The sequence below is a fragment of the Delphinapterus leucas genome, chromosome 14 (assembly GCF_059928025.1).
Source record: "Delphinapterus leucas isolate spDelLeu-1000000601 "Yukka" chromosome 14, BTC_Dleu_Yukka2, whole genome shotgun sequence".
In the NCBI taxonomy this organism is placed as follows: Eukaryota; Metazoa; Chordata; class Mammalia; order Artiodactyla; family Monodontidae; genus Delphinapterus; species Delphinapterus leucas.
The window spans coordinates 27,386,496-27,408,917 of record NC_143142.1 but is presented as its reverse complement, the minus strand read 5'-3'; the positions used below and the strand labels follow the sequence as shown (position 1 = coordinate 27,408,917).

Here is a 22,422-nt window from a genome sequence, read left to right as displayed (position 1 = left end):
AAAATTTTTGTTTAAATGTTGCTTGTCTTAACTTAAAATATGAATTTTATTTCATCACATCCTTGGGCCCCCCAGGGTCTGTGCCTACCCTACTCCCTCTAGGAGCTGTGGATAGGGTACAGGGTGGCTCTGCACCCCTTACCACCACCAAGGGCAGCACTGAGGGGGAGTGACTGCCATACCCCAGGGCAGAGGCCACTCTCCTCGTCCTCCTTTCCCAGGCCTTTGCCTGGGTGGTCTTTTGGATGTCTCAGTGGATGTCCCTTGGATGATGGAAGGTCACGCTGGACTCCTGGCCTGTAGCCAGCATCTGAGCCTAGAAACGTCTAGACCGCAGTCTCCTCCCTCCCTATCCACAATTCTCTGAGCTCAGGCTGCAGCCCTGGCTCCACACCCATACCATACACTTGGCCTCACCCTTCTCTAGTGCCCTGGAGTCCTGCTGCTGGAGAAGGGCCGTACCCTGGGAGAGGGCCCGCCTGAGTGGGCTGGGGGCTGGGTGTCCAGAGCTCCACCCAGCTCCCAGTGCAGGCCTCCCTCACGTCCACGCCTCTGCCCTGCTTCCCTGTGGTGGTGGGACAGCTGGAGCAGGCCCCCTCCTTACCCCTCTGTCACCTGCTGATACCCCTCTGGTCTTGTCCCCTTCCAGTGCTCAGGCAGGCGCTGCGGCAGAAACACCAGGAAGCCCAGCAGGCCTGCCGGCCCCACAACCTGCCTGTGCTCCAGACGGCCCAGCAGCGCGAGCTAGAGGTAGGGGTGTGGGCAGGGTGGGCACCACTTGGGCTCTGCTGAGAGGGCCGTAGAGGAGGGGCTCCGGGTGGCTTGGGAGCCACTGGCCAGCCTGGGCCTCAGCCTGGGGTGGGCCGCGAAGGCTCCATGTGCCCACATGTGGCTCTTCACTGTTGGGGGTTGGGGTGTGCTTGGAATGGATGGAGAGTGTGTGATCCCCCCACTCCCCTCCTCCTGCTCCTCGAGACAGCAGCTCCTAATGGGCTGGGCCTGTACAGGGCAGGTGTGAGTGGGGGCCATTGTGCCCCATGGCCTTGGGGATGAGGGCAGTGGTGGGATGATGGAGCCAGCAAGTCCTGCTCCCACGTTGCCTGGGAACAACACAGAGGCCCACCCATAACCAAGAAGCCACCAGTGGTGGGGTGCATGTGGAGGCGTGTGCAGGGTCCCAAGGCAGCCCCAAACCAGGGCATGCAGGGAGGAGGTGCTGAGCCGGGCTTGGCCGCAGCTCCAGTGGGGAGGAAACATACGCAAAGGCCCAGAGATGGTGGCCAGCTTGACAGTCAGCAGAGGTGGAGCCAGCATCTGGCCAGCTCATGGTGGTCCCGAGCTGTCAGGGCTGGGCGAGGCCTGGCACAGCAAAGGGAGGACACCTGACAGGAGGTGCTGGAGGAAGGGCATTTGGGGCAGGTCATCTGAGCCCCTCTGCAGGGTTGTGTGTGGCTAAGGAGCAACGGACCTGGGTGCAGTACGGGATCCATCCGTAGTCTGGGAGCTGGACCCACTGGGAGGTGGGGAGGGGCCAGAGGAGTTGACAGGCCAGGAATGTGTGTGTGAGGCACTGATGGGCAGGAGGCTGAGCCCTTGAGCTGTCTTCACCGTGGCAGGCGGTGGAGCACCGGATCCGTGAGGAGCAGCGGGCGATGGACCAGAAGATTGTCCTGGAGCTGGACCGGAAGGTGGCGGACCAGCAGAGCACACTGGAGAAGGCAGGGGTCGCCGGCTTCTATGTGACCACCAACCCGCAGGTCAGTAGCACAGGCCTGCCCTGGCACAGCCCAGGGGATGTTGGTCCCCAAGGCTAGATTCCATATGGGATTTTAGCTGGTCACTGGGAGCCCAGGCCCAGGGTGTGTGGGGACAGGGGACATGGTGAGTTAGGGAGGCTCCAGGAAGGGTTTCTGCGTTGTGCTCAGCATGGAGGCCGGTCACACTGCCTCCGCCACAAGAGGGTAAGCCATGTGACTACAGGGCATTGCCCACCTTCCCCGGGTTCACTATGCCCTACAGGGCCTCGTGTGCAGTTCCCCTACATCCCTGCACACACCTCCACTTGTGCCAAGCCAGGGCAACTGCAGGCCCTGCCACAGGTGGAGTCCCAGCACCTGCCCCTTTCTGGCAGGCGGTAGCCAGGCTTCACTGGAAGTCAGCCCCATGGGCTCAAGCCTGGTGCTCTCTAGGTCCTGGTATCTGCCCCGGGTCCTTGGGTAAAGGAGGCTGCTTCCTGGGGCCTTTGCCAGGGCTAAAGGGGACCTCACAGTGGCCCCTCTGCATCCCAGGAGCTGACGCTACAGATGAACCTATTGGAACTCATCCGGAAGCTGCAGCAGAGGGGCTGCCAGGTGGGGAAGGCGGCACTATGACCAGGCAGGGTTCCTGCCAGTGACCCGCTGCCCATCTTGGCTGGGAAGACAACCTTGTTCCACAGTCAGCAAAGGCAGCAGAAAGCTGAGTGGCGCTCATCTTCCTGAAGTCTGGCCACCACCCTCCCAGCTGCTTGCAGGAGGGGCACCCCGTGAGGAGAAGCTAGGTGGACCTGGGCTGCGTCTGCCACCCACCTTCACCTGGGCTTTTTTGTCCAAAGCTAGGGTGGGAAGGTAAAGGGAAGAGTGGGCCCAGCCTTCCAGCTGTCTGCCCCAGGCTTCCGATGTGTTCTGCTCTCGGCCCCTCCCTTGGCAGGTGCAGCCCCCGAGTAGGAAAGGCTCATGAGCTGCATGTGACCCCGAGAAATAAAGACGCCTCAGCATGGCCTGCACATGGCTTGCATGACAGCTCTGTGGTGCCTGTCGTGACCAGGGCCTAGCTAGGGCCCTTGCCTGTGGGCTCCGTGGCCTACAGAGGAATCAGCAGAAGACGGCCCCACCCCCATGTCACAGAGGCCCCTCCCTGGGGCAAGTCCGAGGGCACTAGGGCCACATCCAGTCTGCTCTGTGGGGCGGTCAGAGCAGCCAGAGCCTGGTGTGGGTCACTGGGGCCGCTGGGGTGAAGGGCACAGAGCAGCAGAAAGGGTCTGAGGGAGGAAGAGACTGAGGATGGGGAAGCACCAAGCCCACTCTGGGGAGTGTGCTGTCTGCATTGGTCTGAGCCCCAGCTGTGGGGTTGGAGGTGAGGGTATCCAGTGCCCTGCGTGGCTGGGTCTGCAATACGGCTTGAAGGCAGGTGTTGGTGGGTCCACCCTGCCCAAGGTGTGCCGGGGGCGCGTGACACAGGAGAGGCCGAGCCTGAGCGTGAGGCTTCTCGGGCCATCGGAGCCACTCCCTCTGCCACTGACTGCACGTGAGGGCTCTGCAGGGAAGAACATCGTGGGCCTGGAGTCAAGGGCTCTTAGCTGCAGAAATAGTGGTTTATTGACAGGCCACCTTTCCCAGCAAGCCACTGCCCACCTGTGGGGCTCAGGGCCCATGGGTTGAACCCTGCAGTAGGTGGTTCTTCAGGCCCAAGGTCGTGGGGGTGGGCAGAGATACAGCCATGCTCGCTCACTGGAGGGCGGTTTCTGACAGTTCCCAGCAGCTCTGGCAGGTAACGGAAATAGCCCGCACCTGGGTGCCCACGGGCAGGGGCCAGCGGGGTCTCACAGTTTGGGATGTAAAAGGTGTTGTGTGTGAGGTTGGGGTCGGGCTGTAGCCCTGGGTGTTCACAGCCCAGGTGAGGATGTGTTGGGACGTGGCCACAGCACTAGGCCTGGCGGTGGAAGAGGCTGCCCGTGCGGAGCCTCCGCTTGAGCTCCTGCCAAAGCAGCTGCCACTCCCTCTGGGCGCCCTTCATGACTCCGCTGTTCTCTAGGGCTCGGCGGGACAGGTAGGGCAGCACCTCCATCACAGGGCCGTAAGGCACGTACTTGTACACGGGGTAGCCTGCCTGTCCTGCACACAGGGGTGGAGGCGGTGAGTCCCAGCACCTCCGCCCCTGCCCCCCGCCCCCCACCGGAAGCCCAGCTCACCTAGCGGGAAGCTTATCTGGTCGCACATACCCAGAAGCTGTCCGAAGTACACCTGGCAATCGGCGGGGTGCAGGCCCAGTTCCTCCATCCTGTGAACAGGCAGGGCGGTGGGTAAGACCCTCCCTCCACCCCCAGATCCCCACCCACAGGGTAGGGCGTGGGCATAGGCTCTCTCCTGCATAGACCAGGCCTCTTCCCTGCTGCTGCTGCTGCTGCCTCAACCCAAGGCCACCAAGTGCCCCCCTTCCCCAGCCAGCCTCCCACTTGCTGTGCTTGCTCCCCGATGGCCCCTTCCCTGCTGCCCACTATGACCCAGCAAGGCAGATTCACCCAGTGGCCAGCCCTTGGTGTGGCCTGGGAAGCTCTCAGCCCTCCCACCATCCCCTTCTCAAACCCCTCAGAGTTCCGTTGCCTCTGTGTTTCCAGCCCTGTGACCCCACCTCCAGCTTCTCATCCTCCCCTTGCTGGCTGCCCTGTCCGTAAGGTAGTCACCAGGTACTGGTGGCAACTGAGCCTTTGGAAGGTGGGTGGTCTGAATTGAGGTGCACTGCAAGTGTCAAACACATGGGCTTTTGAAGACAGTGTGAAAACTGAATGTAAAAATATCTCACTGTTTTTCTGAAAACATGTTTAAATGGTACTATTTTGGATATGTGGGGTTAATTAAAATGTATATCAAAATTAACTTCATTTTTTTTTAACATGGCTATGAAACATTTGGGGTTAATAGATGTGGCTCGAATTTCTATTAGTGCTACTCAGACGTTGAGGTGGGGGCCCCCAAATCTGTCCACACCCTCTCCTATCCTCACACCTCCCCTCGTAGGATCTTTAAAAAATTCCCAGGGTTTGAAATATCTGTGCATTAATGATTCCCACGTTTTTACCTCTGGCTTCCTGCACGTGCAGATACAGACTCAGCCTATCAGCACCAGCAGTCTATGGCCCGCCCCCATCCTTCCACCCCACAGGGGCGTGTTCCGCCTGGGTCCTCACACCCACCCAGGCTACAGGCTGGGCCTGCTGGTCCCCATCCCTGCCCTTGGAGCCCCCCTCCCTTCTCACTGTCTCAGGACCCCACCCCAGGCTTCCAGAGCACTTAGCGCCTCTTACCCTGGGCCTCCACATGAGGGGCACCCCAGACCGTTTCTCTCCTTCCCCCAGGGCTAGGCTCCAAGGTCGGGGCCCCAGTCTGCACAGTGTTGCCCAGTGTTGCCCAGCTTACATGCCTCTGTCCCCCGTGAGAGCAGGGCTGCCGCTGTGTTGCTGCCTGATGGTGGTGGGAACACTCATGTGGCGTCCTGCAAAAACTGACCCCTCCCCTGCTGCTGCCCCTTCCCTGCCAGTGTCCATGCCTGCTGCCATGTGACTGTAGCTTCGCCCAGCACAGAAGGAGGCTCTCTCCATCTGGATGGCAATATCTGGGCTGAGCATGACTTCCTTTAGCCAACAGAACGATAGCAAATGTGACATGGGCAGAGGCTTGCCCCCTCCAGGGCTTCTGGTAGCCTGAGACCACCTGTGGAGAAGCCTAAGCTGGCCTGTTAGGACACCCGACATGTGATGCAGTGCGCTTTGCTGTCCCAGCCACAAATGAGGCCATTTAGGGCCAACCAGACACCATGTGACCACGGATGCAGGATAGGCCCCGGGCAAGGCCAGCAGAAGCAGCCCGAAGCAGAGCCCAGCCCACACTGCTGGCTCAGAACATACTGTGTTCAGGTGTCTGAATTTTGGGTTGGTTTGTTAACTCAGCCAAAGCTAATCTGACTGAGGTCTCTAATGTGTGGCGTCAGAGGCCCACACTGCTGCCCCTGGGAAGACCAGCCCAAGGTGTTCAAGGCTCTGTGGCCCCTGAAGCAGGTGCACAGGACCTTGGCCTGGCGTGGGCCGCGGAGCCTGTGAGACGGGGAAGCGCTCAGCTGGCACTCAGCATGGGGGGAGCTGTGTCTAGGGCAGAAGGCCACCGCGGCCAAGATGGGGAGGCCACACATGCTCCCAGTAGCAAGATCCAGAAATCAGGTGAAAGGAAGCCCTTCTGAGGGCAGGTTATACCTTTAGACGTTTCACTGTCCTCGCCTAGTCAGTCTGAGTGGACTAGCCTGTGACAAAAACCTAAAACGGGGCAACCACAGGCTGCTGAGATGCTGATGGAAACCTCAGGAGGTCGGCACTGCCAGGCAGGAGCCAGGGCCTCTCTGTGCACGTCGTCTTGGGGTGGACCCTGGTGCCGCACGGACCACTTCTGATCACGGTTCCATCACAGAATTGTACTTTTAAGCCTAAGTGAGAGCCAGCTTTTAAAATTTTCAACTCAGCCCTGTGTTCCTTCAAAAGTCAAAGAAGCCAGAACTGGGGTTTTCCTGGTGATGCAATGGTTAAGAATTTGCCTGCCAATGCAGGGGACACAGGTTCGAGCCCTGGTCCAGGAAGACCCCACATGCCGCTGAGCAACTAAGCCCGTGCGCCACAACTACTGAGCCCGCATGCCTAGAGCCTGTGCTCCACAACAAGAGAAGCCACCGCAGTGAGAAGCCCGTGCACTGCAACGAAGAATAGCTCCCACTCGCTGCAACTAGAGAAAGCCCGCACGCAGCAACGAAGACCCAATGCACACAGCCAAAAATTTTAAAAATAAATTAAAAAAAAAAAAAGAAACCAAAACTAATCTTCCCCAAGCACAAAAGGTGTCCCTGGCCATCCCACGTCCAGGGGTAGGATGGGGCGTCCAAGGAGGCCTCAGGGATGGAGGGAAGAAAGCGAAACAGTCCACCCAGCTAGGAAGCCAGTCAGAGCCAGCCACCAGCGAGGAAACAGCCTGACCCCAGCCCAGCAGGACTCCAGAGGGAGCCTGGACACAGTCTGACCTCCACCTGGCAGCCCTGCTGGCCTCAGCGCTCCTGTTCACAACCAAGCAGCTGCAAATGCAGAGCATTAGAAATCGTGGCCTTTTAGTTGCAGTTTCACACCATGAAAAAGCAGCCCCAAAGCACGACATTAATGAATGGTTTAAGACGACCAGAGTCACCCTCCAGGCAGAGCCTGCAAGTGCCTCTGGGTGCACGCCCTGCACCTTCACTACTCGGCCCAAGCCTTGGGCTTGGGGTGCCCACTGTAGGAGGGGGTGCCCCTGCCTTGCTCCTGGGGAAGGCAAGGGCCAGCAAGGCCACTGCCCGCCCAGCTTCCTGTGGTGGGGGGTGGGGGTGGGGGGAGCTAGGACCCCTGCTGTGGTCCAGTTTGGGTTAAGATATGAGATAAAAGAACGTGGTGATTGGAAATTCCCTGGCAGTCCAGTGATTAGGACTAGGCGCTTTCACTGCCTGGGGCCTGGGTTTGATCCCTGGTCGGGGAACTCCCAGAACACGGCCAAAAGAAAAAAATGTATATTTATTTCACCTCATTCCTATAACTGACTTATAAGGATGCTCCATGGGATAGGCATTTAAAGAGAAAACGGACTATCTTAAATTCTAAACACAGTTTAAAGTGTTGAGAAATTGTTTATAAATGAGGCGACACATCTGAGGGCTCCAACATTTCACATTTAAATTTCACCTAATGAAATTTATTTTTTAATTTGAAACTTTAGTAAGTCTGGTATTAATGTTAAAAACCCAAGTAACTGCAAACAGCCTTTTGGCTACTGCAGCACAACGCCCAGCCGGCCTCAGGGGGTCTGGGGGCCCTAAAGCCGCCACTTCAGCTCGTTTCACAGATGTCCCCCCAAAACCCACTGCCTGCCCACCAGGAGCGCCCAGTGGGAAGGGGGCGGGGCCAACCTGCACAGCGTGAAGCGCACGGTGTCCTCATTGTGCGAGGCCACCATCACTGCGGCCCTGGCGTTGTGCTTCAGCTCCTCCAGGACGTAGTTGAGGCACCTGTGGAGGGTGACGCGTGAGTCAGGCCTGCACAGCCCCTGCAGGGGCAGAGGCAGAGGCAGGTGCAAAACAGTAGACGATCCTGGCGTGGAATTAAAAAGCAAACAGGGGCTTCCCTGGTGGCGCAGTGGTTGGGAGTCCGCCTGCCGATGCAGGGGACGCGGGTTTGTGCCCCGGTCCAGGAGGATCCTACATGCCGCAGAGCAGCTAGGCCCGTGAGCCATGGCCGCTGAGCCCGTGTGTCCAGAGCCTGTGCTCCACAACAGGAGAGGCCACAACAGTGAGAGGACCGCGTACCACAAAAAAAAAAAAAAAAAAGTGAACAGGTCTCGTGCCATTTGGGGAGGGATGCCGGGGTACAGCTCTCATCTTTATCAACCCAGGCAGTTCAGTAGACTTTTATATTAAAAAAAAAAGAAAAACCTTAATGGTTTTGGAAAAAGTAAAACAAAGGCAGAGGAGGTATTGGTTCTGACCCCCGGGTTGCTCCCACGTTGGACAGGGTCACGTTGGGTCAGCTCCAGCCCCTTCCCGGTTTCTCCCCCCACCCCCCCCAGGAAGCTCTGAGGCTCCGGGAGCCAAAGAGGGCAGCGCACCTGTGGTACATGGCGTTGGTGGCCTCGTAGGTGGGGTTGATAGGGTCCTCATACCCAATCTCCAGGGCGCGGGCACGTTCCTGGGCCATGTATGCACCACGCACCAGCTTGGCCCCGAAACACCAGCCCTCTCGGCGAGCCAGCTCCACATCCAGGGTGACATTGTCGTAGGTGTCCTGTCGGCCAGAGCCGAAAGTTGAGGATGACCAGGATGGGCCCCCCTCCAGCCTGCGTCCCATAGGGCCTCCCTGGGGCCCGGGTGCCCCCCAGTGTGTAGTCAGCAGGGGCACTGGGGCCAGCAGCTGTGGTGACTTGGGGGCTGTCAGCACCTGCCTGGACCCCACGCACCCACTTCCCCTTGTCCCCGCAGCCCCTACACCCACCCCACCCTGAGTCCTCCAAACACCTGGCTGGTCCCCGAGCGGCCGCCAGAGTTTGTGCTCAAGGGTCCCTGAGGCACACGCACGAGTCTGGGAAGGGGCCCAGAGCCTTCATCAGACCCTTAGAGGGAACCAAGCTAAAAAGGGCGGGAGTAAACAGTCACTCAAAATCTGGCGATTAAGGCACGTTACATGGACTCCAAAAGCTCCTTCATCGTCCTCCTGCCCCTTCAGCACCCTGTCTGGGGTCTGAGGCCCAGGGGACGGGTCCGCTGGCAGCTGGTCCTGGGGGCCTGTCTCCCCGCGGCAGACGCTGGGCGCACCTTGAGGTAGCACTGGTATGTGTTGAAGATGAGTGGCCTCTCCACATTGAACCTGCGCTGCATCTCCAGCGTCAGGCGGCTGATGGCCGGCTGGAAGTAGGTCTGCTCGGCATCCACCATCAGCCGCACACCCACCTCGCTGGCTTTCTGAGGGGCACGGCGGGGAGAGAGGGTCTGTCTGGGGCCCGGGTGACACGGGTGGCCCCCCACCCCGGCACATCCCAGGGTCCTCGACCTTGGCCAGGACGTCCATCCTCTGGAGCATCCTCGTCATCTGCCGTTCCTCCTCCTCGGTGAACCGTGACAGCAGAGGCTCCAGCTGTCCTGTCTGAGGGGGCAGCGCAGTCAGGCCACGGCAGGGCTCCACATCTGGGCTCTCGAGGCCAGCGCTCCCCCCCGTCCCGTGGGCAGCCTCTCGCCCCTGGTGCAGGGCCTACCAATACCCAGTGCCTGGTACCCGGGACCAGTGGGCCTCATCCCCGCACCCCCTTCTCCACCTGCCACCCTGTTTGCGCATTAAGGTCAGTGTCCTGTCCAGGGTCCCGTCCACGGTCCCGCCGGCCACACAGCGTCCCATAACCGCGCTGCCCACCAGCACACCCTTCCTCACGGGGCTGGCTGCCCCAGGTCAAGCCTGCACCCAAGGAGTCGTCTCCCACGGCCTGCACAGGATCCTCACGATGGGTCCCCCTTCTGTTCCTGCGCAAAGTTCAGGAAGTGACCCTTGACCCACCCAATCACCTGGAAAGACTCAGCCCCTAGCAGGCAGAGGACATGGAAGAAGAACTGTGCCTACAGGCAGACTTGGCTGGCCACACATCACAGACTGACATGCAACAGGGGGCCGGAGGCATCGGCCCCAGATGGTGGCACTCAGGGCGCTGGGCAGGTCAGCAGTAGGCACCCACCCTGCAGGTCCGTGAAGCACGGGGGGCCCTCTGCTTGCCCCGCTTGCCCACTAACACTGCCCAGGGCACTCCCGGCGAGGCCTCAAGCACACCCCTCCTGGGCCCTCCGTCGCCAGGCTGGAGCTTGTGAAAGGCAGCGTCTGTGGGGTGTTTCCCAAGGCACCTCTGCTGCTTCCTCCCATCCCAGCTCAGTGGTGCATTCAAGCACGGCCACAAATGCCCGATCACCCTCCCAGGGGCAGGTGGAGTCTCATTTTTCTCCCCCGAACACAGGCCAGTCTAGCGATTTCCCTTTTAACAAACAGCACTGGGCAGAAGGGACGGCGTGGATCTCCTGAGGCTCGACTAGAATAGGTAACAGCTTCCGCCTGGCTTGTGGGGACACTCATCCTGGGGACCCAGCGCCACTCTGAGGAAGCCCTGGCGGTGTGAGCGGGGACCCTCCGTGACGACCCTGCGAGAACCGTGAGGTGGGGGGGCACAGACGCGCACAGCGTCACCTGCATGTTGGGGACCACCAGGTGCCTGGAGAGCTCGGTCCTGCTGTCAATGAGGCTGCCCCAGTCCAGCAGGTCCAGGGTGCTGTGGGAGAACGCGCGTCAGCATGTGGACCCACGGCCTCACCACGGCCCCAAACCAGCCCCCTCCCTGCAGGAGCACCCCCAGACCCAACCCCACAGAACCTGCCTCAGTGCTCAGTTTTGAAAGACTGGTAAAATGTAAACATGGTCCTCTGTTTAAAAAAACAGAAACCAAAACATGAATATTCTTACATCAGGGCTGAGACCACGCAGGCCACATCAGGCTCGGGGAACAGCTGGACACGGGAGACCAGGCAGGAGGGGACGGCACACTGCCGCCAGCCCCCAGCTCCTCACAATGAGGCTTGGGACCCTCCGGGATCTCAGCTGCCCTCACCCTTCACCCGCCTGCCAGATGGGTCCTGGGATGGCTGGGTGTGGCACCCTCACTCCACAGCCCAAATAATTCTGTAAGAAGCCCTAGGGTTCAAGGGGGCCCATGCCCTGGAAGAGGTCGACCAGGATTGGAGGAAGGCGTTGGGGCTAAGCCAGAACCTTGGCTGAACCAGGGCGGCCGCTCCCGAAATCTCAGCCTGGGGGCTACTCTTACCCAGACACGCCAAGGGTCTCCACAGTGAACCAGTTCTCAATCTCCATCCGGGACGCGATGCCCATCTTCACCACGCTTTCCTTCAGAAGCAAGAGGGCGTTGGCCCCACTGCCATCTCCCAGCCCTGCTCACGAACATCTCCTGCCCCTGCCTGCTGGCCTGTGATGCTAGGCTGACTTTATTATGCCAGTACTGAGACTGGCTACACTTCTGCCTTGGGTTTCTGCTCCAGAGATAGTCTCTCCCCGCTGCCCACCCCCCCACACCTGCCCATCCCTGCGGGTCCACAGAGCTCGGCTACTGGCAGGGCCAGCCCCGCTCCAAGCCTCCCACCCAGCACATCCTCCATCTCTGCTCAGATTCCCTCCCCACCAACCCAGCAGCTGGGGGCTGGGCAGCAGGCCCTGGGAACCCACCTCGGACACTGCCTGGCCAATTCCTTCTGGGCAGGGCTCCTCCCTGGCCCACCTTCTCACACCCACCACGGAGCAGCGGCCTCACCTGCAGTGCAGCCACCTCCAGCTTCGTGTCCATGGCAGCCAGCCCGGCCTTGCCCTGCTCTGCGGCCATTTGGTGGAAGAACCGTCTCCACTTGGTCAGCACATCTGAGAACTGCAGCTGCGGATGCGGGCCTGAGCTGCCATCCCAGGCGCACATCCAGCCCCCTCCCAGGACCCCCGTGTAGCCCGAGCCACCCCATCCCACCCGTGTGCCTGGCTCCCAGGGCCAAGGCACCAGCACACAAGCTTTCACTTAACGCTCACGGCAGCCCCAAGTTCTTACAAACTCCCTGTGGGTGGAAGGTTTTGACACTTACCAGAAACTGGGGTCTCCCCAGTGCAGTGAGCTTAATGGCTGAGAAGCCATCCTCGCTGGCACCACCTATGAGAAGCCGCAGGAAGAGCCGTCAGTGCTGGGGGGTGGGGGTGCGGGACCCTGAGCCTGCGCCCGGAATCTGTGCCACTCAAGAGTTAGGACACTTCTTGGGACGTCCTGGTCGCACAGTGGTTAAGAATCCGCCTGCCAGTGCAAGGGATGCGGGTTCAAGCCCTGGTCCGGGAAGATCCCACATGCCGCGGAGCAACTAGGCCCGTGCGCCAAAACTACTGAGCCTGCGCTCTAGAGCCCGCAAGCCACAACTACTGAGCCCGTGTGCCACAACTACTGAAGCCCGCGCGCCTAGAGCCCGTGCTCCGCAACAATAGAAGCCACTGCAATGAGAAGCCTGCGCACCGCAACGACAAGCAGCCCCCGCTCGCTGCAACTAGAGAAAGCCCGCATGCAGCAACGAAGACCCAACGGAGCCAAAAAGAGAAAAAGAAAAAAAAAAGAAAAAAAGAGTTAGGACACTTCTCATCGACATATGACAGACTTCAGGAGGCAGGCGGTGGCCGTTCTTCGTATTAGTTACCTACAACACATGGTACTGGGTCTACCTTGCACCTGGGCCCTGAGACCCCTAGAGCACGAACAATCCAGCCACCCGATGAGACAGTGCAGTGGCACCAGCGCATCTTTCTCCCTTGCCCACCAGGCCCAAGCAGGCCCACGGTGGCCATGCTTCCCGGGCAGGCTGCCTGGCCGTCAGAAGCAGCTCTGGTGGCTGCCTGGCAATCTCAGGCCGAGGGGCGTGGCAACAGGAGGGGAGAGCCCACCGAGGACCCAGACGCCTGGGCTGGCTGACCACCCATGGCAGAAGGACAACGACCCTACGCAGCCCGCAAACACCCTGCACTCGGCTGCTCCAGATGCCCCACCATGCAGGTGGGAAACGGTGACTCAGCAGGGTTTGAGTTTGCCATGTGGGTCCAGGAATGCAGTGGGCAAAGGAGCTGGTGATGCCTGCCCACTCAATCCCTGCCTGTTTCCTCTCCAATGCCCTCGGCACCCGGGGCTGCCCCTAGGGGTTCACCAAACACAGAAACGCCCAGCAGAGCACAAGCTGGAGGCAGAAGGCACTCAACCACCACCGCCATTCTCTCCTCTGGCTTCTGGAAGCCCATGACACACATCTTTGCTTCTGTGGGGCCCTCCCTGTCTGTCTGCCCCCAGGCAGAGTGGGCAGGGAACCAAGAAGACGCCCCTGGCACTGGACACTGGGCAGCCAGGTGTCTGCCTGGCCGCCCGGGGTGCCCAGCGCTGCTCCCAGGAGGCTGCCTCCGGGCGTTGCTCACTCCCACTCCTTAAAGTGTTCAGAAGGTGTGGGACCCACTAACAGGAGGGCTGCTGGCGACCTGATGGACGCTGAGGCCTCTGTGACCTCGCGGCTTAACTCACCTCCCTAGCAGGTGTTCCCACCCAGAGGCCACACGGGGAAGAATTCTCTTTTAAAGAGGACGTGGCACCAGCTCCCGGAATGGTGTGGCCCTCGGCAGAGCCAGGGGTCATGTGACAAGAGTCAAGCCCCTGCCTGGGACTGGGGGCCACTTGGCCCACTGACAGGCCCACATCTGGACACCTGGTACCCAGGAGAGGGGAGGCGCCCTCCTGTGGGCAGCCAGGCTCCTCAGGAAGGAGCTGGACTCAGGTGTGAGACCAGGTCATCCTCAGGACCAAGGCCACAGAGATGGGGACGGAGCCCTGAGCAAACACTCCAGGCCCGGGCTTGTGTTCCCACACCAGCATCTCCTCGAGTGGAGGTCAGCCCAGGCTGGGCCTGGCGGGTGGCAGGCCAGCGACAAGCAGGACCCCACCTGAAGCCTCGATGCAGCGCAGGAACGTCTCCATATGGCTGTCACACTTGGCCTCGCTGGCGTAGAAGTAGGTGCGGGCGCTGACAACGCCATCCCTGCGGTCTCCGAATGCCCGGTGGGCCTGGAACTGCTTCTCCCTCTTACTGGTGCCTGGAGAGGTGGGCATCCGGCCTGAGCCACCTCCCCACACCCCCAAGCCCGCATCCCGCCACCAGCGCCGCACTCCAGCTCCAGCCCCATCCCACCCCGAGCCCACGGCCCCCTGCCTGTGCTGCTCCCCAAACCCGCCCATCCTGGCGCCCACTCTTCCTTCTTGGGTCACCCTAGTCATGTGGCAAACCCAGGGCAGGAAGGCAAAGCCCAGACCCACCAAGGGCCGAGTGCACCGGCCCCCCAGGTGGGCCGTAAGGATGTGTCAGCCACTCATAATGACGGCCTGGGTGCCCAGGGACACGGGGAGGAGCCGGGGGTGTGTGCGGGTGGGGAGCAGGCTCGTTCCTGAATGGCTGCCTCCCACTCACCATGGCCGTCCCTCTCCGATGCTGAGGTACAGGACCTGCAGGAGGGAAGAAGAGGGAGAGGGTCGCGGTCATGCCACCTCAGGTACAAGTGACAAACACGTCCCATTGAGGAGGCACAGGTGGGAGGAAGTAGAGGCTGAGCCCTGACCCTGACCCAGGAGGGCTGAAGAGGAAGGCAGGGTCACCTGGCCAGGTAAGAGTGACTCACGCCACCCCACCCACCCCCAGCCTCCGGGGTCACCTTCTCTGAGCCTGGCAGCCTGCAAGCCCTGCTCCGGAGGAACCTGGGTCTCCCCCCTGGGTGAGGCCCCCTCCCTACACTGGGTGAGGAGGAAATAAAGCAATACACAGCCCAGTAGGTCCTTGAGGCCGGCTAGCCATGGGGTATTCCTTCCTGTGAGGAAAAGGCGGGGCGCGGCCCAGTCAGGGCTGAGGATGGTGGAGAGAGAGAAACCACCAGCTTCCTGATCCCCAGAGCCAAGGAGCGGGGCCCCTTGCTGTGCCCTCTGCCCACAGCCGGCCCCACCTCCACCCACGCTCCTCAGGATTATTTTCAAACCAGCAACCACAATTTATTTTTTTAATGCAAACCCTCCCCTGGCCATCATACCTGAATATACCCAGTCCTCATGAGGACAGGACAGAAAGGGCACCTGTAAGGCCCGATGCAGGCCGCCCCGCAGCTGTGGCCCACTGAGGTGGAGGCATGACATGGCACCCGCCATCTGCATCAAGGCAGGGGCCTCATCCCAAGGTTGGCAGCTGCGGAAGGCTCGGGCCTGCTCTGTCACCACACAGCCCATAACCTGCAGGTATCCACCTTCTAGGCAGACTGCCCTCCACTGAGGGGACACCACTACCCAGAGGCCCCCAGGGGCCCGGGGCCGTGTGATGGTCCCAATTAGCATTTCCACAGCTGGCCTTCTACCCTCCAAGCCCCAGCCCAGCTCCAAAGGCACAGGGGAGCCAGCGGGCCACACAGCCACGTGATCAGGGGCAGTGGCCTATCCCAGAGCAGACAGTACTTAGCATGGGCGGGGCTGCACTCTTAACCAGGCCCGGCGAGTGGATCACGAGGAGACAAAGATGGCAGTTACCAGGCTGGGGGGAAGGGGAGTGTTGTGTCACCATGAAGAGAAGAGCATGCTCTGTACACACACACACGTGCAGACACATGTGCACACATGCACACACGTGCAGACACATGCGTGCACATGTAAGTGCACGGGCCAAGATGTGGAGGAGGGAATGGAGTGCCCCCGGGGGCAGGGGGCAGGAGAGGACCGCAGGAGCGACCCAGGGGCTTGCAGGAGTGGCAGGAAGACCCCAACCATCCCCTCAGCCACCTCCAAGCTCAGCTCTGCATCAGGTAATTTGTTGGCTGGACACCTTTTAGAAAAAAGTGAAAAGTGAGGGGAGACCACGCCAGCCGCCCTCACACCAGCTCTCCCCTGGTGAAACGCAGGAGGCAAGAGAAGAACACAGAAAAGCCTGTGGGCTCCCAGGCCCTGGCTCCAGGCAGCACCCAAGACGCTGTGCACACCAGTCCCGAGGAGCGGCCTCCACCCTGGGGACCAAGGCCCAGGCCTCGCCCCCAGCCAGCCCTGGGTTTGCACAGCCAGGACACACACACCTGCTGGCCACACTGTCCCCAGCCATCCTCATCACAACCTCATCACAGCCAATCATTGAGAGGAACCCAGCCCTGCGCCCTCTCCCCACGGCCCTCAGCCTGCTGGGGGGACCCTGCGAGGCTCCTCTCCTAGAGTTAGGTTCCTGGCCTCTGCCTTCTAACAAGTGTTCTGGGAAACACCATCCCACCCCCTCCCTGGATGGCTATTCTCCCTCCTGCGCCTCTGGCCTCCTACCTCCTGCTTCCTAACCTGGGGAAGCCCCACGGACCCCCTCCTCCCAAGGCCATGTCCTCAGAGCACCTGCTGGGCCTCTTGCATGTTCAGACGCCCCCATCTTTTCTGTGCCTCTTATGGTTATGCCTGGGGCAGGGCCCCACCGCCTGCGCTCGCTCCCCGCCCCACCCCACTCCACTCCTGTGGCTTTAACTTGGGGCAGTGGCCTCTACATCATTCCCCAGAGCAGGGTCTAGGGGCTCCGTTCCCCACACAGGGGCTCCTGATGGAGAATGCGTGGCATCTCGATGGCGTGGATGTTCGATCAGTGCCTATGAGCCTGGTTCTGCACCCTCAGCCAGGCTCCACCAAGCACACAGGGCTGCCTGGCAGCAGCCCTGCCACTGGCATCGGACGGCGGCCACCAAATTAGGACAGGAAGGGACTGCTGTTCACGTCCCAAAGCCCACAAAGCAGGGCTCCTGCAAGACAAGGGGCACCAACAGCAGGGTGGCCCCGGGTCACAGGCTCCAGTGCCCAAGGTAGGGCGAAGCCGGCCCTTCTCCCAGCGCTCCCCTGCAGGGCAGGGAGGAAGCCAGGCAGATCGCCCTGGGAAGGAAGTCTTTTCATACCAGAGAGAGAAAATCCCACTGTGAAACCACCAGCCCTCACCCAGACCCAGCGGGGATACAGTCCATTAGTTATTCAACAGGCAGCCTCAGTGCAGGCTGCAGCCCCAGCCCACAGCCCCCCTAGGAACACCGGGGCGCTGAGCTGGAGAACCCCGCCTTCAAGACAGCAAATCACAAGGCAGGGGCTTGGCTCCCCAGGCCAATCCACCAGCAGCTCAGCTCGGACATTCCGTTCCCAGGGCAGGAGCCTCATGTGACGCCTTCCCCTCCCCTCCGTGCCCCTCCCCCTCCCCTCCGTGCCCCTCCCCCTCCCCTCCGTGCCCCTCCCCTCTCCTTCCCTCCCCTTCCCTCCCCGCCCCACCCCACTCCTTCCCTCCCCAGGCCAGAGCAAACACCAGAGCTTGAGACAGGGCAGGTTACTCAGCAAGCCTCCCAAGCCTCACACGGTCAGGTGCGGCTGCTGTCAGGACTTAGGGGCCCAGATGCCAGTGAGGGGTGGAGGGGTGCAGGCACCAGCCCAGAACTGGGCGTTTTGCAAAGAAAGGGCTGGTTCTGCCTGGATCTCCCATGAGGCTCCTACTTCAGGAAGCAGAGGGTGAAATGGTCCTTGAGTTCTGTCCTATGGCCCAGGAGGGTGGGTCGGGGGATGCCCATCTGTCCCCATACTCACTGCCCAGAGAACGGGCCCTGCAGCCAGCTGGTGACCTCGGCAGGAGCCGCTGGGCTCGCCTGCCACACATGTGCTCCTGGCAGCACATTCCCTTTTCCTCGGACCCCCAGGCAGTCTCCACACCCACCAGGTGGGGCCCACCTGCTAATCAGGAAATCACCTCAGGGGCCAGGCAAGGGTGGGACAGTGGGACCTGCCCAGTAGGTCAGAATCCCCAGAAGAGATGCTGCAGGAGAGCAGGAAGCCAGAGCACCTCCAACACCAGTGTCAGCAATCCCATTTTGTAAACTGCTGGGTAGCACCCAGCAGCCACCATTGAGTCACGGACACTCAATTCTGCCCCTGTAGGGTGAGAGCACTTTGAATTTCACATAATTTTCACGTGTCACAAAACATTACTCTTGCTTTGTTTCAACCATTTAAAAATACAACAATGATTCTTAGCTTGCAGACCGTACAAAACCAGGCTGATCGGGCTGGGGACCAGAGTCTGCTGACCCCATCCTCGCCCCTCCTCCAGCTTCGGCACACAAGGCCTCGGTGGAAGCCCAGAGCTGTCATCCTCACGGGGCAAGAACACAACCCCAGGCAGACCCAGGAGGGCTGCCGTTAGTCAGGTGGACAGAGCTCTCCCAGCCAGGCCCAGCCCAGCCCCGGTGTGCTGGGGCTGCCAGCAGGTGCCACGCGGGCCTTACTCCATCTCCTTGCGTTCGGCCTCCTCGGGGGTCAGGTCCTCCTCCACACCATAGTCCAGGATAGAGCCCACGCCGAAGGCCCTGTTGTGCTGGATCAGGGGCCGGATGGACTCCTGGTCCTCACCAGCCACAAACTGCCCGTAGAAGGTCATCTTCATCAGTCTGTCGAACAACCTTTGCCCCAGAAGTCTCCTGGCAAGACGGAGCAACTGAAAGGTAAAGGGCAGCGGCTATGCTGGGCCACCTGGCCTCCCATGTCCCCAGCAGGACACTCCTGCTCCCCCGCCCGCCCGTCACAAAGCCTTGACGTGCTCTCCCCAGGGCCAAACTCGGCTCATGGCCTTGGTTTTACGGTGACACCACCCGAAGCAGATTGCTTCTCTGCTCACAGTGAGTGTCCATGCCCCGCTCCTCATGCAGGGTGGCCAGTCCTAGGCGCTGCTCTTGCCTCCCTGCCCTGCACGCTCATGGGTGACCCCAGTGGCACATGGCAGTCGCCTGACTACCGCTCGGTGGATAAAGAAGTGAACGGCAGCTCTCTCTGGGAACAGCAGTGGGCGTGTTCATAACATTCTCTGTATCCACACCTCTGCAGGTTATGCTGGGGAAGAGGGGGATTTGGTGTGAGTTTCTAGAAGGTGAGAACCCAGATTTTTCAATGTTTTGTTCACTGCTTATTCCAAGTCCCTAAAACAGTGCCTGGCAAGGGGCCGGCCCTCCAGTGGGTGCTGAACAGATGAACACACAAAACTCTGAGTGAGTATGAGTTCCGCTGGAGAAAGCATAGGCTAAAAGTGAGCCAGGTAACCACCCACAAAGGTCTGGGAGATGACCATCCACCCGGGACCAGCGGGGACTCACACGCTCATCCAGCCCGCAGCCGGCCGGCAGCCCGAGAGTACGTCCCCCAGGGGAAGACAGCCTCCCAAACGACCCAGCTTTCTCCTCCAATCATATCTCGCCACACCCCAAACTTCTGCCATCATCATTCAAATGTCCCAAGCAACTGCCTCCTGCCCGACACAATTTTAGGGTGAACAGAACAGATGACAGGGCTCCCATCCTAGTGGCAGGGAGACCCAGAAGGAGGGAGGGGCAAGGTACCTCCATGAAATTCAGAATGGGGGTGAGGGAGTGCCGGCCAGGGCAAGGGCGGGAGGTGTTTGCTAACTTAGATCCAGGGTGCAGGGCTTGCCAGGCTAGGAGGTGACGCGGTGCTCCTGCACTGGGGACAGTGGTGGGAAGGAATGAGGTCAAGGAGGGGCAGGGGGATGACCACTGGGAGGACACACCCACCATCTGTCTGGGAATTCCTGTGTCTACTATCCCCAGCTCCAGCTCCAAGGCAGGAACAGTCTAAGGTTTCTCAAACCCAGTGAATAACAGAACCCCACTTTTTTGTGAGGAACATCTCTTGGGATCAGGGTCTCAGGGAGCAATCTCTAGTCTAAGCAAAAGCATGAGTCAGTCACATACCTTCATCCACAAACCAGTCCCAAACAGCCCAAGCCTCTCAAAGGCCGACACACCTGAACTGTGGCTGGCACCCAGACGGAGATGCTTAAGGAGCCGTGCGGCAACAAGAGGGAGGGTGAAGGTTTCCAGGCCATCACCTCTGTCTGTGCCGTGTCTGATTTTATTGCATCTCATTATTTTTATAAAGAAGAAGAGAAATGGAAAGTGGAAGTGCCAACCCGGGAGACGGGCAGGCCTCCTCCACCTCACAAGAGCCCTAGCCAGCAGTCACGAGTCTGTGGGTCAGAGCACTCTAGCAGGAGGAAAAGCCAGGTCTTGGATATATCAAAGTTCACCCCAGAGGCAGGCGAGGCAGAAACAGGGACCTGAAAGCCAGCATTCAGCTCTGGAAAAACCCGGACATCATACACGTCAATTCTGAGGACTGTCAGAAACAGTGTGTGTGGAAGTGGGCCGACTGTCTACTCTAGGGCCGGCAAACTTTCCCGCCCAGGAACACGTGGTAAATAATTTAGGGCCACCCAGTCTCTGTCATAACTACCCAACTAGCATGAAAACAGCTCCAGCCAACGTTCATAGAAGGAGCAGGAGCAAGGCTGATACTGAGATGTGGTCCAGGGGTCATGGGCTGGTGACCTCCCGCTCCCCTCCTGTTCCCCTATTGTCAGAGGGAACAACAGGGAAGGCCACCCAGGTAACCTGAGCTGGTCACCGACCCTCTCACCCTGGCAAAGGGGAGGCCAGCCTGTCACAGAGGGCTATGGAAGCACATGGTGCAGGGCTGGCAGTTTTAAGCCAACTCCAGAGCAAAACAGCCCCTTTAAAACCATCCTGGCATCAGGCGTGCCCTGGGGTGGCACTACCTGAGACAAGGGTAGCCCCACCTCTTCCCCAGGTAGGAACATCCTTCATGGATTTAGAAACTTGCACTAGTAACACAAACACCTTAAAAGACTCAAAGACATGTCTGCAGAGCGAGGACGGGTAAAGCCGGTTCTCTCCCCTCCCTGACTGCCCCTTCCCCCACATTCTCCTGCACTGGCTCACACCCAAGCACAGAGGCTTTCATCATGGAAGACCTTAATTTTCTAAACCCTTCTCAAAAAGGCCTGCCTTCGGGCAAGTGCAGGCCCCCACTGGGTCCTGAGCCAATGCCACAGCTCAAACTGGGCTCCTGCAGGCTGACACTCCCTGGGGCATGAGCTGCACAGACCTGCACTGGCTCAGCAGGAGGAATTTTTGCTGCAGGCCAGAGCACAAGAAGGACCAGGTTCTGGTGAGCGGCCCACTACTCTAATTCTGGCCTCTGCCCCGTCTCCTCCAGCACCAGGCACCAAGGCCACTGTCACCAGTGGGACCACCAGCAATGATGACAGGGGGAACAGGTCCCACGGAAGGCAGGCAGAGCGCACCACACAGTTACCGGGCTCCTTAAGGATGTCCCCAGGGCACAGGTAGAACACGAGGGGAGCGTGGGAGAAGCCTCCTTGCTCCTCCAGGCACCCACAGCACAGTCACAGTGCACTGGCACTTGCCCCAGGCAGGCACCCAAGGGACGGTGGAGCTGACATGTCCCTCCCATTGTTGCCCATAGTACCCGAGGACCCACAACTCTGCTGGCTTCTCTGCTGGTTTTGAACCTAGCACCTTCAGAGCCACCCAACTCTAACTCTGCCCTCATCACCCACCCACCTTTGGTGGCCTCACCTTCCTGTATGCCCAAGGTGTGGCTTGGTGCTCCTCCTGGGTCCAGTCTCCCTAGCCTCTGCCCGGAGCTAAGGTGCGCTCAGCACAGTCTCACTGAGAAGTCCACACCACCTGCTTGAAGTGCCTTCAGGACCCTCAGCACCAACTGGACCCTTGCTTTTAAATCGTTCCCAGGATCACCTTGACCAAGAGTGGCTAAGACACTTCTGCTTTTCACTTCCCCAAAGCCCTCACACTTTTCAATGTAACTGTGTTAAAGTTTCAAAAGTCGGATATTTGAGCAGCAAGCGTCCCATTCTCCCTCAACATTGTCTGTTCAGAGTGACCATGTCTGGGGATCCCCTGGGTCACAGCGTCCAAGAACTCTGGGGTCCCAGGCTATGAGCCGCTCAGTACGGCCAGGCTTCCCTTTGGGCAAAATAGACGACACTCAATTTTAAATTTCGGGTGAACACTGTGTATTACTGCAAGCAGCATATAGCTTAATATTTAAATTAATCTTTGTTTTTAGCTGCCAGTAACTGACACGTAGTAAAATTCACGGGCCCGAAAGGGCGTGCAGGATACACCTTCCTTCCTGACTTCCCGGCCACAGGCGATGCTCCAGAGGCCCCGCTTTCCACTTTGAAACTTCATAATGGCTCCCAGGACCGGCGAAGGCCCGCGGGGCCCTGGCCGCACTCCACCCCCAGCGTCCCCGAGCCCCAGCACACCTGCTCGTGGCGCGCCAGCAGCGCGGGCGAGGCGCAAAGGCGCAGCACCAGCAGGCTGCGCGCCAGCTCCCAGCTGCGCCGGCTCCGGTATGCCTCCTGCGTGTTGCCGAAGTCCACGGCGGGCACTGGCGGCCGCGCGGCCTCGGCCGCCCCGCGCCCCCGCACGGCTTCCAGGCCCGCGGCGTGCTGCTCGCGGGTCGCCGGCGCTGTAGACAGCGGGGCTCGGCGGGAGAGGGCGGAGCGTAGCACGGGGAAGGCTCGCCTAAGACTCATGGCTGTTGTGCATGGGCCCCTGGGCTGATT

At 60.1% G+C, this 22,422-nt stretch overlaps 2 protein-coding genes across 3 annotated transcripts in view; one reads left to right on the top strand and one right to left on the bottom strand.

Annotated features, from left to right (window-relative positions):
* Window positions 1–2,499, top strand: part of LOC111162882 (protein DGCR6) — an 8,215-nt gene extending 5,716 nt beyond the window's left edge. Inside the window, exons 3-5 of the mRNA XM_022551154.3 lie at window positions 650–750; window positions 1,617–1,757; window positions 2,289–2,499. Coding sequence (XP_022406862.1) covers window positions 650–750; window positions 1,617–1,757; window positions 2,289–2,372 — 326 coding nt within the window. The 3' untranslated portion in view covers window positions 2,373–2,499. The remainder of the gene's footprint in view (window positions 1–649; window positions 751–1,616; window positions 1,758–2,288) is intronic.
* Window positions 2,365–22,422, bottom strand: PRODH (proline dehydrogenase 1). Of its 2 annotated transcripts, none has more exons than XM_030764298.2 (14): window positions 22,120–22,422; window positions 18,224–18,432; window positions 14,380–14,414; window positions 13,859–14,008; window positions 11,983–12,047; window positions 11,667–11,783; window positions 11,166–11,245; window positions 10,535–10,616; window positions 9,362–9,454; window positions 9,127–9,273; window positions 8,424–8,599; window positions 7,729–7,827; window positions 3,980–4,038; window positions 2,365–3,872 (listed from the first exon to the last, which is right to left on the bottom strand). In XM_030764298.2, the coding sequence occupies exons 1-14, from the start codon at window positions 22,390–22,392 to the stop codon at window positions 3,685–3,687; spliced, it is 1,773 nt and encodes a 590-aa protein (XP_030620158.1). In that variant the 5' UTR covers window positions 22,393–22,422; the 3' UTR covers window positions 2,365–3,684. The 2 variants fall into 2 exon arrangements, with proteins under 2 accessions (XP_030620158.1, XP_022406861.1); XM_022551153.3 differs by having other exon boundaries at window positions 3,950–4,038; window positions 22,120–22,421.